Source organism: Aedes albopictus, chromosome 1, assembly GCF_035046485.1.
Source record: "Aedes albopictus strain Foshan chromosome 1, AalbF5, whole genome shotgun sequence".
In the NCBI taxonomy this organism is placed as follows: Eukaryota; Metazoa; Arthropoda; class Insecta; order Diptera; family Culicidae; genus Aedes; species Aedes albopictus.
The window spans coordinates 267,062,585-267,078,484 of NC_085136.1; the positions used below are offsets into that span (position 1 = coordinate 267,062,585).

Sequence of the window (15,900 nt, forward strand, 5' to 3'; positions counted from 1 at the left end):
ACTGACTTCACTCAAGCTGGAAACATTTGTACAAAGGTTTTTCCAGCCGGATCGTTCAGCAGACCGGAGAGCTTTCCTGTAGGCCTTGCGAGCCGACCTGAAAGCCTCCGAACCAGCCGAACGTCGTCTGTTCCAACTCTTTCTACATTGTTTCCTGAGTTTCGCCAGATCAGAGTTCCACCAAGGGGTTCCTCTTGTGATCTTCACAGACCGTAGAGGGCATGCTTCTTCAAAAGCTTCCATGATGAAGGTCGTTGTAGTATCAACGGCATCATCTAAATCACTTGGAGTGTCAATGGATGGTGAATATCCATGAAATTTGGCTGCAACCAAATCAGTATAAAGATCCCAGTTTGTTGACCGAGGATTCCTGAAACGCAATGTTTGCGAAGTAACATTTAAATGTTCAAAAAAGATATAGCGATGGTCAGATAAAGATTCTTCATCTGACACATGCCAATTGGTCAGCTCGTGACTAATTCTGCTAGAGCAAAGCGTTATATCTAACACTTCCTCTCTAGCAAATACCATGAAGGTTGGGCGGTTGCCTATGTTAAGTAATGCAAGATCTGTACTACTTAAGTACTCCATCAAACTGGAGCCTCTCAAGTTAATGTCTGAGCTGCCCCAGATGATATGGTGAGCATTAGCATCACTGCCAACAATTAGCGGAAGGCCTTTTGAAGTGCAGTATGCGATGACTTGTTTGAAAGCATCCGTAGGGGATGGTTCATCATGTGGTAAATAAACCGAACAATAGACGTATTTCCTGTTGAGGTTTCCAACAGATACATCAATTGTGATAGCACATACATCTCTGGTGGTTAGTTCAGAGATGAGTGTAGCAACTATTGCGTTGTTGACAAGCACACAGGCTCGAGGCATGACACGCGAGTTTGCCATTTCATGTTTACTGAAAGTGGCAAACACCGGGTTCACAAGGTTTCCTAGATAGAAATTTCCCTTACGAAAGTAAGGTTCTTGTACCAAGGCCACTTGGGCTGTACCATTTTGCATAAGTCTGCAAAGATTGATCGTTGCTGTTCTTTTATGCTGAAGATTGATCTGAGCTATCCTAACCGTAGCCACTACCCAAACTAGGTAAGATTAAACTCTTCGCAACAGCAGCACAACAAAGAACAGCAACAATAAAACCAAATCGGTATCGATTGGAAAACGCCAAAGGCGAGGATACACAGAATACACTGTGTAAATCGCATAATGTGAAACCATATAGGTGAAAATTTAAACTAATTAACAACATCTTCATAATCCCGCCCTTATTTAGCCTCAAGTGAGACTAAAGAAGGGCAGCTGATTGTCTCGGAGAAACACAAGGTCCACTGCACCATTGCTCCGGTTAGCGCAGTAAGGGCTACATACTGTGGAGGGCGCCCTGGTACTCCACAGGCTCCGTTAGCGGTTAGGTTTTTATTAGACCCCCCTAGCCATTCATTCCTAGGCACGGTAAGCATAAAGCCGCATCACACCATGAATTAGGGGTCACCTGTTGGTGGATTCTTACCACCGGAACAGGCGGTCCGTAGTGTTATTCTTAGCCAATTGAGACAATCGCTACCGACACTACACAGCTATCTAGGCTGATCGAGAAAAGAAGTTAATATTGATGATCAACTTCATACGGACTCGAACAGCCGACCGTTTAGAGACAGTGTGATAGCATTGTGTGATAATAGCTTTAGAAAATCGTCTCTCTAAAATAAAAGCTCTCATTTTTGAGTAGCGCCCATGCCGCACAGGGACTGTGTTGGAAACACACATTTTTTTAAATTGCTCGCACGCTCACATTTTTGCAAAATATCAATATTTTTCGGTATTTGAAGGTGGTTTATAAACCCAGTGAGGTTGCCATGTCGAAATTATTGCAAAATATATGCTCATATAAGCGTACGAGCAATTTAAAAAAAAAATGTGTGTTTCGAACACAGTCATGTGCGGCATGGATGTTTACTAAAAATGTGCAGGCCGAACACATTTTTGAGCGTAGCCGTTTTTGCGTGGTTTCTATTTGCTTTGGCGTTGAGCGATCCGCCGGCATGCGGCGATGATGACGTAGACTCGCATGGTCAACTCGTTATCATCATGGACGCAAAAGAGGTACCAGGAGCGAACGAACCATTGGGCATCTGTACGCTAAACCACAGCTAAACTGCAACTATATTGCGTCCGATATAATATAATGAAACGGGGACATTATGCCGCCCATCCATAGATTGACTGGCGTTCGACGTAGGGTAAAAACTTTACTTCGTCATATCCCGGATTAAAACTAACCATAGGGTGTTTGGTGAAAACCATTCCTGTACCATACAGTGTATCAGCTACTAAACATTTACATCCGATCTTTATGTACCAGTATATTATACTGTTTTTCTTACGTTTGAACCATAGTGGTAATCACGTTCAAATGTATGCGTGCTTTTTTGTAGATGTAGTTGTGAAACTGTGAGGAAAACATTTGCACTCTTACGCCGGACGTTAGTTTTATCATTAGTTACCTGTTTAACACAATCTGATTGGGTTATATTTGCATATGAAATTTGAATAGCCTTTGAATTAGCTTGCATTTTTGCGTGAGGAAAAATTCACGCTGGTGTTTGTATGTTAAAATGCCACTTATCTCCAGGGGGAGCGACACCAGTTTTACCAAACCAAAAAACCCCAAAAAAGCCGAAAAAAGACGAAAAAACCGGTAAAACCCGCAAAAGTTTTTTTAGCGACTTTTTTGGTCTTTTTTTCGGCTTTGCGACTTTTTGTGGGTTTTTTTGGCTTGACAAAACCAGTGTTGCTCCTGTAGGAACCAGGGAATAGACTGAGCAGAGTGGCACCTCGAATCTACGTGGGAATCGGATTAAAAACACGGAATAACCGGATAACTGTTTCTGACTCGTGTGTTTACATTGATAGGTCGGTTTAATACTAAATGTACACTGAAGGTGTTCGAACTGATTTTTTCAGAAGCGGGACCACAGTGTTGCAGTATCAGGGCAACTTTAACTAAAATATATTTAGATGTCAAATTACATTGAAAAGCTTCATATTTAACAATCTACTTACAAATCTTCAGTTTCACCTTACTTCTTGGAGATTCCTCTCGTAGCAAATCAATTCTAGGTTAAGTAATCAACTGTAGGCTATAAGAGAATGATGCATGACTAGTTTGTAATGATTTTATCTAACAGTTTTACTTTTTCAGCTACTTACTCCAAGTTTTCAGTCCTGTATTAGATATTTTATTTATTTTGTAAGTTTTAACTAGTTTATTTGATAGGAATAATCAATCCTGTGCGCGTGTAGAGAGACTGTAAATTTTAATAGGCAATTATAAGTGTTTTCTGTTTTAGTTCAATAAATTTTACTCTTTTCGCCGAGAATAGGTATCCGTCAGCATTCAACAAATTATCGATTCACGCACTAAAGATCAAACAAACTACGATATTATAGCAAATTCATACAATTTTTCACAAATCATTAAATTTCATCCACTTTTGTTCTGTTTTGATTCAGAGTCGGTTGTCAGACATCGACCTGTCGAGGTGTCAAATTGACAGGCAGGTCTAACGCAAATATACAACAGGGATGTCCGGCATAGGCTAGGGTTGTTCGCCGTCACATACCCCCTCCCGTGAACGCCTATGGTGATCTAGAGCTTGTTCACCGCTTTCAACGACGTCGAGCAACGCCAACTTCACTGCTGGACGACCATGAACTCCTCCAGTTGTTCGTACGAATGCTTGTCGAATCTTACCATCGGCACCTGGAATCACCTTCTCCACACGTCCCCTTATCCATTGGTTTCTCATTTCTCCGTTCACCACAAGCACCAGATCTCCAACCGCAAAATCCCTCACGTTGTCAAACCACTTGGATCGCCTTGATATGACTGGTAAATATTCTCTGAGCCATCGTCTCCAAAATCCATCGGCCAAATGCTGCGCCAACTTCCAGCTGCTTCTCAAGGTCGTTCGGTATTCTGTTGATAGCACCGGAAGTTGCTTTACTCCACTAGAACTCCCCAATAAAAAGTGGTTTGGAGTTAAGGACTCTTGATCAGCTGATTCCACCGGAATGTAGGTTAATGGCCTAGAGTTTACAATTCCTTCGGCTTCAATAATTACTGTCTCCAACGTTTCATCGTCCGGTTTTCTAGTCGCTTCGGCCAATGTTCCTATAGCTACCTTCACCGATCTAACCATTCGTTCCCACGCTCCCCCCATGTGAGGAGCGCCGGGTGGATTAAAGGACCATTTCGTGTTAGCATTAGTGAAAATTGAGGCTAGAGTCCGGTTGCGCTCGGCGATCTCCTTTTTTAGTTTGTTGTTGGCTCCGTGAAAATTCGTCCCGTTATCACTATATATCTCAACCGGTGCTCCACGACGTGTAACGAATCTACGAATTGCTAGGACACAAGATTCCGTTGAGAGGGAGTGAACAACTTCCATGTGCACTGCTCGAATGCTGAGGCATGTAAATAGTGCAATCCACCTTTTAACATTGCTTCGACCCTGTTTCACTATTACCGGTCCAAAGTAATCTAGGCCAACAAAGGTAAACGGCCGAACAAATGGGGTAATGCGTACTTTAGGCAATGGAGCCATCCTTGGTGCCTCAGGAACCGCTTTTTGTATACGGCATCGCATACAATTCTTGGCTGCTTTTGCAACTAACGCTCGCATCTTCGGAATTTGGTAACGTTGTCGCATTTCGTTAACTATTGTTTCACGGTTTCCATGTTGGTAGCGACAGTGAAACCAATCTGCCAGCAAGAACGTGATGGCAGATTTGTCTGGAAGTATCACTGGATACTTAGCCTCAAATGGTACGTATGCAGATAGCTCGAGCCGACCTCGCATGCGGAGAACACCGAACTTGTCCATAAACGGAGAGAGCTTATAGATCAGTGGTGCTCGGGCTGAAGGATTCCGCGGGCCAAATTTACAGTTCGGGATCGATCGGCGGGCCGCATAGAATATCGATGAACAAAAAAAAACAAAAATAATTATTTTACAACACATTTATTGAAAATCTAAACCGTTCAGAACTAGTATAAGGGTCAAACTTGCTTCATGTAGTTTTTATTTTTCGTTAAGTGACAAAAATTGACTAATAACTGTGGTTCTACAATATGTTTAGCAGAACTTTCAGTTTTTTTTTTCGTATTTTTAGAAAAACAAAACACAATTTAGATTCATAGGCTTGCTTTAGAAAAATGTTTGAGTTTCAAATTGAAATTTAAACAAACAATTAGGAGCCGCCTCTAGATTGCCTTGAAGCACTTCAGAAATTTCCCATGCAACTTTTATATGAATTTCTTCTGAATCGCTCCGAAAATGCTGAATCTTCTTTCGCACTTTATTCTGGAGTTGGTCCAGAAGATTTTCAAGCAATTTCTTTAACAGCTTATCTTGAAATTGCTTATTCAGAAAATTTCCTGGAGTTTCTTTTAGTATTTCTAGAATTCCCTTCGAACGCCTCCAAGAACTTTTCTTGGATTTACCTTTGGAATTGCTCTTTAAGTTACTTCACGATTTATTGAATCTTTTCCAAGTATTTCTTCTAGAATAGCTTCCGGATATTTCCCGAAGCTTCTCTAGAAATTTTCCTGGGTCTTTCGAAGATTTTAGTAAAGTATTTCCAAAAGTCTCTTCTAGAGTTGCAGCTAAAGATTTTTATTAAAGTCTTTTAAAAATATCTTGAAGTTTTCTATGAACTTCAACATAAACCAGAATGTTTCATAAATATTTCCCAAAGTGTCTCCAGGAATGCTCCTATAATGCTATTGAAATTTATCCTAAAGATGCTCCGGATTTTTTCTGATTGAGATTCTTTACAATTATTTCTGATAGTTTCTTAAACAATTATCTTTTAAAGTTGCTTCAAGATTAATGTTCAGATTTTCCTCAGGCGGTGCTGCAATTGATTCTGAAATCTAGTTTGAAGTTTTCAGAATATATTTTGTTGCTCCAGGAATTTCTTCTAAAGTTGTTTGAGATATTTCAGCTATAGTGGCACCGTGGCACCAGAACTATTTTTTTCGTGACTGGTTTTGTGGCTTAGCTATACGACGCCGGAATATTTTGGAGTCGTGAGTTCGAATCTTACCGGAACGGATTGTTCTTTTTGTATTTTTAACATTTCATTTGTGTTTAATGCTGGAAAAATTGATCAGATAAACTTTTTTATTCGATTTCTTAAGAACTGAACGAGTTATTCCATAAAATCGTTCAAAAATTTCTGTACGTTGAAAAGTACTCCGCGGGCCGCATCTCAAGGCTTGGAGGGCCGCATGCGGCCCGCGGGCCGCAGGATGAGCACCACTGTTATAGATGCTACTTTTCTTTGTTATTGCTGCACACTGCTTCTTGTCGAGTTGTTCCATTTCCACAGCGTAGTGTTCTTGTTGTGCCAGCTTCCACAGACTTCGTTCTGACGTTGCCAATTCATGTTGAGTAAGGGGGCCAAACTCTAACGCAACACCTTCTCTTTTCCGTTTGAGGTTGTCGTAGAAACGATGAATATATCCTACTGTACGATGCAGCCTTTCCCACCGACTGAAACGAGTTACATCTACAATCATTTCGGGTTTGGTTACATGGATGTTACATGATCTGATTTCTTCCGTAGTAGAGACTGATCCTTGTTGCTGTTTTGGCCACGTATCCTCTGGTTGACGAAGAAATTCCGGACCTTGGAACCATACGCTGCTTTGGTCGATATCCGGTCCAGTTCCCCACTTCGTTGCTATGTCGGCTACATTAGCTTTACTTGAAATCCACCGCCATTCTGCTGGTTCAGTTGTAGACAGTATCTCTGCAACACGGAACCCTACGAACTGATGGTATTTACGTTGATCGGAATTTATCCATGCCAGTACAGTACGAGAATCCGTCCAAAGCACTCGTTTAGTTACTTGCAGATCGTGCATGGCAATGACACTGTTCAGCAGTCGTGTGCCCAGGACGGCAGCCTGGAGCTCCAAACGAGGAATAGACAGCATTTTCAAAGGTACCACTTTCGATTTGGCCGATACCAGCGCCACATCCGCTCCAAAGGCTGTTTCCACTCGAAAATAAACCGCGCTACAAAATGCAGACTCGCTAGCGTCCACAAAGACGTGGATTTGCCTACAGTTGATTACTTAACCTAGAATTGATTTGCTACGAGAGGAATCTCCAAGAAGTAAGGTGAAACTGAAGATTTTTAAAGGATGTTCGAACTGATTTTTTTAGAAGCGGGACCACAGTGTTGCAGTATCAGGGCAACTTTAACTAAAATATATTTAGATGTCAAATTACATTGAAAAGCTTCATATTTAACAATCTACTTACAAATCTTCAGTTTCACCTTACTTCTTGGAGATTCCTCTCGTAGCAAATCAATTCTAGGTTAAGTAATCAACTGTAGGCTATAAGAGAATGATGCATGACTAGTTTGTAATGATTTTATCTAACAGTTTTACTTTTTCAGCTACTTACTCCAAGTTTTCAGTCCTGTATTAGATATTTTATTTATTTTGTAAGTTTTAACTAGTTTATTTGATAGGAATAATCAATCCTGTGCGCGTGTAGAGAGACTGTAAATTTTAATAGGCAATTATAAGTGTTTTCTGTTTTAGTTCAATAAATTTTACTCTTTTCGCCGAGAATAGGTATCCGTCAGCATTCAACAAATTATCGATTCACGCACTAAAGATCAAACAAACTACGATATTATAGCAAATTCATACAATTTTTCACAAATCATTAAATTTCATCCACTTCTGTTCTGTTTTGATTCAGAGTCGGTTGTCAGACATCGACCTGTCGAGGTGTCAAATTGACAGGCAGGTCTAACGCAAATATACAACAGGGATGTTCGGCATAGGCTAGGGTTGTTCGCCGTCACAGAAGGAAAAAGTCAATTGAATACTACTTAATTATTCTGATGGCCCTGTGTCTGGGGGCTGGTATGATCCAGTGAGTCAGCGCCCTGTGGCTAGTTACACCAACACTCCTCCTCGCTGATCACTGGAGTTTCGCGTCCGACTTCCGTTCCGGGCGTAGACCCAGCTTCTCCACAAAACACTGCATCTTGGTTGCGCCCAAAGGTTTGGTAAACACGTCCGCAATCATTCTGTCAGTAGGGCAGTAATGTAGCTGAATGATATCACGGTTACAGAGATCCCGGGCATGATGAACCTTGGTATCGATGTGTTTGCTTCGTCTGTTCTGTCGCTCCAGTGACACGAAGTCAATGCAACCTCGGTTATCCTCATTCAGAATGGTCGGTTGGTGTTGAACGTGACCTAACTCTCCCAACAACCTTCGGAGCCAGGTTGCTTCCTGAGCTGCCTCGGATAGCGCGATGTACTCGGCTTCCATAGTCGATGTTGCGACACACGCTTGCTTCCGGCTAGCCCAACTCACACTCGCTTCTCCGATCTGGAATACGAAACCACTGGTAGACTTCCGATCGGTGGTGTCGCCGGCCCAATCGGCATCGCTGTAGCCGACTACTTCCAAGTCCTTCGTTCGATCGCTGAATAGTTTCAGCTGGTAGTCCTGAGTACCAATCAAATACCGCACCGTACGCTTTAGCTCCAGCCAGTCCAGCTGCGTTGGACAGTTCGTTTTTCGGCTCAAAACGGAAACCGCCGCTGATATGTCCGGTCTTGTATTAGTAGAGATGTAGAGTAGGGCACCGACTAACTTGTGGTACTGTGTATTATCCGGAAGTTTTTCCCCGCCATCCAGGCGGAAATAGCCAGGATCCACTGGATACTTGGATGGTTTTGCGTCCGCTAATCCAAATCGATCCGCTACTTCTCGAATCATACTTCTCTGGCACAGCATAAACATTCCGTTGGCATCTTTCGTCACTTTAATGCCGAGAAACTGCTTTATCTCCCCTAACGAGGAAATCTCAAAATTCTTCCGCAGCGCAGTCTCGACTTCTTCGATTTGACGTTCGTCCCGGCACACCAGGACCATGTCGTCCACATAGATCAAAATATAAATCCACTCACCGTTTGCTAGCTTCTTACTGAAGAGACAGGCATCCGCTTCCGACTGCCTAAATCCAAGACCGATGAGCACCTCCTTGATAGTCGCATTCCACACTCTTGCGGCTTGCTTGAGTCCGTAGAGGCTGCGATTCAGTTTACAGACGAGCTCCTCCTTACCGGACACCGAATAGCCTGGCGGTTGGCGCATAAAAATCTGTTCGTGTAGCACTCCGTTCAAATAAGCGTTCTTCACATCTACATGCCGCACTTGAAGCTTCTTATGGCCCGCCACCGTCAACAACACTCTGAACGTTTGCTGCAATGCCACTGGTGCGTGCACTTCGTCGAAGTCTTCGCCGTACCGCTGCGCGTAACCCTGTGCAACCAGTCGCGCTTTGAACCTCACTGTTTGTCCGTTTGAGTCTTTTTTCTGTTTAAAAACCCACTTCGACCCGATTGCGTGGCGCCCCTTGGGCAGAGGAACGAGCTTCCAAGTATCGTTCGAAAGTAGCGATTCGTATTCACTGTCCATAGCCTTTTGCCATTCGTCCTTGTTAACACTTGCTACTGCTTCTTTGTAGTTCTTTGGATCACGCTCCTCTAATTTTGCCACGCCCACCACAAAATTGTCCAGTTTCTTTGGCAAAACACCCGCGGTACTTCGCTTCGATCTTCTAACACTCACTTCTTCGCCACTTTCTTCGCCATCAGGCTCTTCTTCATCCGAAAATCCGAGAAATTCTTCATCACTTTCCGGCACTGATTGTTCTTCCTTTTCTTCATCTTCTTCCTTGCCGCCTCTGGAAGATCCTGCTTCTTCATGCGATGCCTTCACTGCCTGCCACGTCCGGCAATCCTTTTTAAGGCTTTTTGGGGTGTCAATGAAAAATGGCTTCCTTCGTAATCATTGATATTTTTACACCAACACATACACGTTTCAACGATTCAAAAATAAATCTAATAAAATAACGGATATTTACCTTACACACGATTGCAGAATTTTGATCGATTGATGCGAAGATTACGGAGAGCTCATAACACATAACTTTTTACAATTTATATGCATAATTAGCAACTTCTGCATCCTAGAAGACCGACGACCGTTCACTGCTTCTTTTTATTCTTCTTCACACCATCTTGCACTCCACTTTCAGTCAAACATTTTGTTATCACTTTTTTACCTAAATTTCACTGTGGACGATTGTGTAAATTTTATCACTTCTCTATATTTACCTAATCTTTGAATTAAATGGGTTGTGACAACATTTTTCGCACTAATTCTGACGATTTGCTTGCCAAAAGTCCGAACACCGAATCAGAAATTAATTTTGTTTTCGATATTGTACACACGCAATCTGGTTTCGTATGTGTTCACCAAAACATAAACAGTCATTGATCATCATTGACAGAGATGCCAGATTATCTGAAGACAATGCTGAATAAAATGTTAAAAACATTCATTATAATTAATTGCTTAGCCTTTAAATGTATTCAGACTATTCATTTTAAACTATCCTATGCTGAAAATATTTTTAATTTTCAAAACTGAAGAGAAAAAAACTACTTTTTGTGTGGCAACTCCATGTAATTTGACCAATTGGCAACCCTGTCTGATGTTTACTCCGGCCGCAAAAAGTGTCAACAAAAACAAACAGAAGCAATATTTTCATCATGCCGAGACCATCCCGGAAGAGGAAAGCTGCCGTTTTGTCCTGGTTTTCTAGGAAAACTCGACCAAGAAACAGCGAAGCGAATACAGAACCAGATCAACTTCGTTCTGGTTCAATTTCTACGGGCCACGACAGAGAGACAGAGCTGTTGGAAATCGTTCAACCGGAAGATTCAATTGAAGGTGAGTTATCAATGCATTATAAACTAGTATCAACTAGTATTGTATTCTCGTATGCATTTTTAGACTGCCGTTGTGAATTCGCATTCGGTCGGTTTGCATCGGATAGCACGGAAGATGTCACCCTGCCATACATTCAGCGCCCCACGGAAGTCGAAGAGAGTTGTGAACTGACTGTAAATGAACACAGTCTGGCAGAATCTTACATAATGGACATCGAGGACCTAGCGCTGCCAGAGATCCCGTTACTGGAAAATGCGTTAGAATCGATTTTCCCCACTATTTCCGAAAATGATATTTTTCCGTGGGAAACCAACGCACACGGATTCGAATTAGCAGCCGCCATACATTGCACACCGGAACCACCGATCCGCTATTGCGACGAGGAACAACTACCGGAATTCCCAACAACACACGACAGGTGTGAATCATCTTGCGTGGGCCAAATGTTCGCAGATACTACACCACCTTCACCGATGTTCCGTAACAACGACGATAAGATAGAAGACATTCCTGAACTAGATTTGTCAGCGGCGGGCTCGAGAATCATGAATAGTGCTCAGTTAGGTGATTTGAGTCGCAGTGCTATCAGAATGAGTCCAGAGTATGCAAGTGGCGAAATTGACAACCCAGTATCACCAGCGCCCATAGTGCGGTTTCCTAGCGACGAGTTGCTTGAAAGTCCGATCAGTTTAGTACACTCTGAAGTCTCCAGTAAGCGGAATGGTAAAATAGTTGTTATAATACTCAAGTATATTGGTTTTCAAATTAGTCCAATTCTTATTTTAGACGGCCAGCTTGAAAATCGTGATATTCATCGTAATAACAAACGGCTTGGCAGCAATTTGACTCGATCGAAGACAACAATCATTTCAATCCCAGGACTACCACCCGGAGGGGTCACCCCGTTGGTCCTGGACTGTTACTGCACAGCGTGTATCAAAAACGCTACAATAGCCCCGCAACGAGAGATACAAGTACCTAAAGTTAGGACACCCGTTTCACTAGAACACAAAACCGAATCGACAGAAGGAAAGATGATGCAGATTTATGCCACATTCGATGAACTTCAATTTCCCGCGGCAAACCGTCGCTCGGAATGTTTCGTGGGGACTGATGCCAAAGAATCCATCCCAATCAACCCATCAGCATCTCGCAGGTACACGTTCAGTATGATGCATATATCTGTACATTCATTTTTTATGTTTGTCTCAAGGAATGGCTTTTGAAAATACAACTTAGAAATTAAAAAATAAACTAGGAGTAGACTATGCAACTTTGTACAAATCTGAATAAAGTTTGAACACAGACAAACAGACGTAACACCTAGAACAATTTTCGTGAAAATCCATCGCCCAGCTCACATTACCAGGTTTGGGACAAGATATTGGTTATCATGGAAAAATTAGCGTCTAAGGCAGAGTTCCTGTGCGAGAACAAAACAAGTAACTTGTAGGTATCAATGTGTAAATTGTAGTGTATGTTTGAATCCATAAGACCTTCGCCACAAATTTCGGCTATTGAAAGCACTCAAGTTAAGTGTTTGGACATCTACACTACTCCCACTGAATGAAGAACATTTTCTGTTAGGGAACGTCCACAAATTAAGCCACGCAAAAATTGACCATTTATGGCCGCCATTGCTCTGTTGTTAGTAAGATGCAAATCAAGATGCAAATCTTAACTCTACTTCATATTATATTGACTAGAAATTTGATCGTTCATTTGCTCACTTGAAGTGCAAAATCGACTAAAGTTTCAGCTACGTCAGTGCAGTACATATGGATATTTGCTAGTGTGGGTCATCGGAAGCGTTTTCTTAGATCAAAGCTTTTTTGGTTCCGTTTCGGGTCTTGAGTATCTGTGCAAAATTTGAGCACGATCGGTTGCGTCTACACTTTGCGCATTGCAATTGAAATTTGTATGGGATTTTGTATGGGAAAACATACTTTTTTGCATTTTAGCCATAAGTTGAAAAAGTTTGTCTGAAACTTTTTAACCGATACTGTAAATTGATAGCCTAGGATGTTCTGAAGAACTTTGTTGAAGACCGCAAAGCGATCCGATGCATGTGTTTATGTTTTAACATGTAAAGGAATAACAATAGCAACAAAATCATGATGTTTCACCAAGCAATGCCAACGCTATAACTTTTTTCATAAGCATCAGATCACTTCGCGGTCTTCGACAAAGTTTTTCAGGACACCTTAGGCTATGTTTTCACTTTAACGGTTACTCGGTTTTAGAAAAATTCGAGCTTGTTATGAGAGAAATGCAAAAAAGTGTGTTTTCCCATGTAAAACCCCATACAAACTTCAATCGCGATGCGCAAAACGTAGACATAAGTGATCGTGCCCAAATTTTGCACACTTATTTGGGTCCTGAAATGGTATCAAAAAAGCTTTGATCTGATGGGATACCATTGAATTTTTCACTTTTCCATATAAACGATGACCCACTCTAATATTTGCATCTTCAAAATCGTGAGGCAAATTGTTAGAAAGAGAGGGAGGATAGGAAAACTTACACGTCGTCCCGTGCGGCCTTATGACACACTTTTTGTATGATGTATGATGTATGCCCTTTGACATTTTTGTATGAGTCGTCCTGCATTGCTGAATGTCCCTCAATGCGAGACGTAATTTATGGACATTCCCTTACTGTAGTGCCTCAAAAAATTGTTCATAGTCCAGATGTTCTTCGATCAATTTCAAATATGCTACCACAACGGCCGAATTAAACCTAACTGACTGACTGACTTGAAACTTACCCAGCCAACGGAAGTCTGCCTCATTTATTCGCTTTTCAATAATACATGGTGGAATCGGTTATCGCGTCTACTACATAATCACATATTTTGATATGCATAAACATATGATTCGCTTTAATTGTTTGCTACTTTTGCCTCGAAAGGTAAGTCAACAAATACTATTAACCTTTTTTTAGGGCAGAAAATTTGTTTTGCCGGCTCTGTAAATACAATGTTGGAAAGAGAATTGATACAATGAGCCGAGGGTCCTACCGGAGACGAGTACACATTACTGCGTTGATGTGTAATGAAGGCTATAAATGGCACGATACATATATGGAGATGTTTACGGGCGAGGCACCAGGATTTTGGACCAAAAAAACATCGAACATTTTTTTGGTCCAAAATCCAATCATTGGCAAGGAGCAGAAAATCTCAAGCCAATCCAAATTCAAAGCGACGGTCAAAACATATCCAAAAAGAAAAAGAAACTGATTATGGCGAGGAAGCTGTAGAGGCAGCAGAAAATGCAGCACTTGAGCAGTCAGTTGTTGATGTAGTGTTCATGCGCCTTAAGTATAAGGTTATATATACATATATAAACGTGATTTGCGAGTCTAACGCGATTTACGGTTTCTTTCAATACAGATGACGGATGTTACGAAGCAAAAACTTACCAACAACCTGACAATCACGGAGATGGAGGAGATGGCAAAAGGACGCATTTTATAACGATTTATTCCTGAACTTATTAACGCTCGGGATAGCACTAAATGGAAAAAGTGTGAAACATTAGTTCAAACAACCCACACATGGAATTTCTTAAAGTCAAATCGTGCTGTGGTGGGATTGGTGTTACGCGTTCTGAAGGAAGAACAATCTTTGGATTTTAAAGAAGGTCAAATGTTCGTCGATTCCTGTCATCAATTCCTTTGCTGCGTTCCTGATGGTAATGAACTTTATATTATTCAGTATCACATTTCTTTTTTTTTATGTTACTCATGTCAGTATCTTAGGTCATGATACATCTCATAGTAGAACCTACTAGTAGTAATATATACTTACTAATTTATTTAGGCTAAACTATCCTCGTTTACATTTCAGCTGTCTCTACAGATGGAGATACGATACTGTTAATTAAGAAAAAAGATTCAACAGGAAATATCAAACAGCAAGCATCAACTGCAAGAGGCGTTCTAGGTTGCAAGTTGAAAGACGGAAAACTCATCTTGGATCGAAACACGAACCTCGAAATTCAAGCGGCAATGCATATCTGCTTAAGTGCAAAATGTCTCTTATTTTTTATGTTGGGTACGGATGTAACGAACTATCTCTTTACAATCGTTGACCGAGAGGAAGCATTATTTTCTGGTAAAATTGAACCCAAATTGAATACGTTTTTTGAAGAATATTTTTTGAAAAAAGTGATGGAAAAACGAATTTCCGTTAAGCAGTGAAACCGAAAGTAGAGTAGATAAGACCTGAAAAGTAAAACGAGAAAAAATATATTTGTTCTACAATGTGCTAAACGTCTTGGTATATTAAAAATATTGATGTATAATGCTTATTTGTTTTTTATCAAATCTACAAATACATTTAAAAATGAAGTTGTGCCTATCTGACTTATATTCATAGGCTCGGAAACTACTGAACCAATCGGGGTGAAAATGTGTAAGTGACGGTTTCTGGGGCCCGGGTAAGATTCTTAGCATGGTGTGGGACCCCTCCCATTTCTGTAAATGGAGGCTCCCATAAAAATGAATTCGCAGAAGAGTTTATTATAGAGCGGTATGTCAAAAGGCGTAGTAGGCTAAGATTACTGGTCCCCAAATTGATCTCTTTTGGGCTGACTAGTTGTCTTATCCTGCCATAGGGCAGTACGACGTTTGCTGGGATGGCCAGTAATTGATACAAGTGAGGAAATCATCCTGTAGTCCATGTTTCTTATTTTTGTGACTCCACGTGTCTTGGTTCCACATGAAACTTGGCCTGTCTTTATTCAACTAAGTTTTCTTTGAGCACTTTCGTAGTTATTAATTGCCATTGCTATGATATTTTGAAAATGTGAGACAAGAACAGTGATACACTATGCCTAAAGAAGTCAAGACCCGAACGTGAATCAAAATCGCCGTCTGTAGATCGGCGGTCCAAAGCTTTACCCTATGCTAACTGGAGACTGTAGTTCATTCTTTTATACAGACATACCAAGGGGAACGCTTCCCTTATCGCGAACTCCGGAAAATGGACCAGTAGCGTTTTCTGTGAAGCTAAAAGATTTCGACAATACATTAACATTTA

At 41.2% G+C, this 15,900-nt stretch overlaps 1 protein-coding gene across 1 annotated transcript; it reads left to right on the plus strand.

The window, feature by feature from the left end:
* Window positions 1-9,858: 9,858 nt before the first annotated feature.
* LOC109407817 (uncharacterized) lies at window positions 9,859-15,469 on the plus strand. Its single transcript, XM_062846739.1, has 2 exons — window positions 9,859-14,551; window positions 14,707-15,469. Exon 1 carries the CDS (start codon window positions 10,676-10,678, stop codon window positions 12,080-12,082), a length of 1,407 nt encoding a protein of 468 aa, XP_062702723.1. The 5' UTR covers window positions 9,859-10,675; the 3' UTR covers window positions 12,083-14,551; window positions 14,707-15,469.
* Window positions 15,470-15,900: the final 431 nt, after the last annotated feature.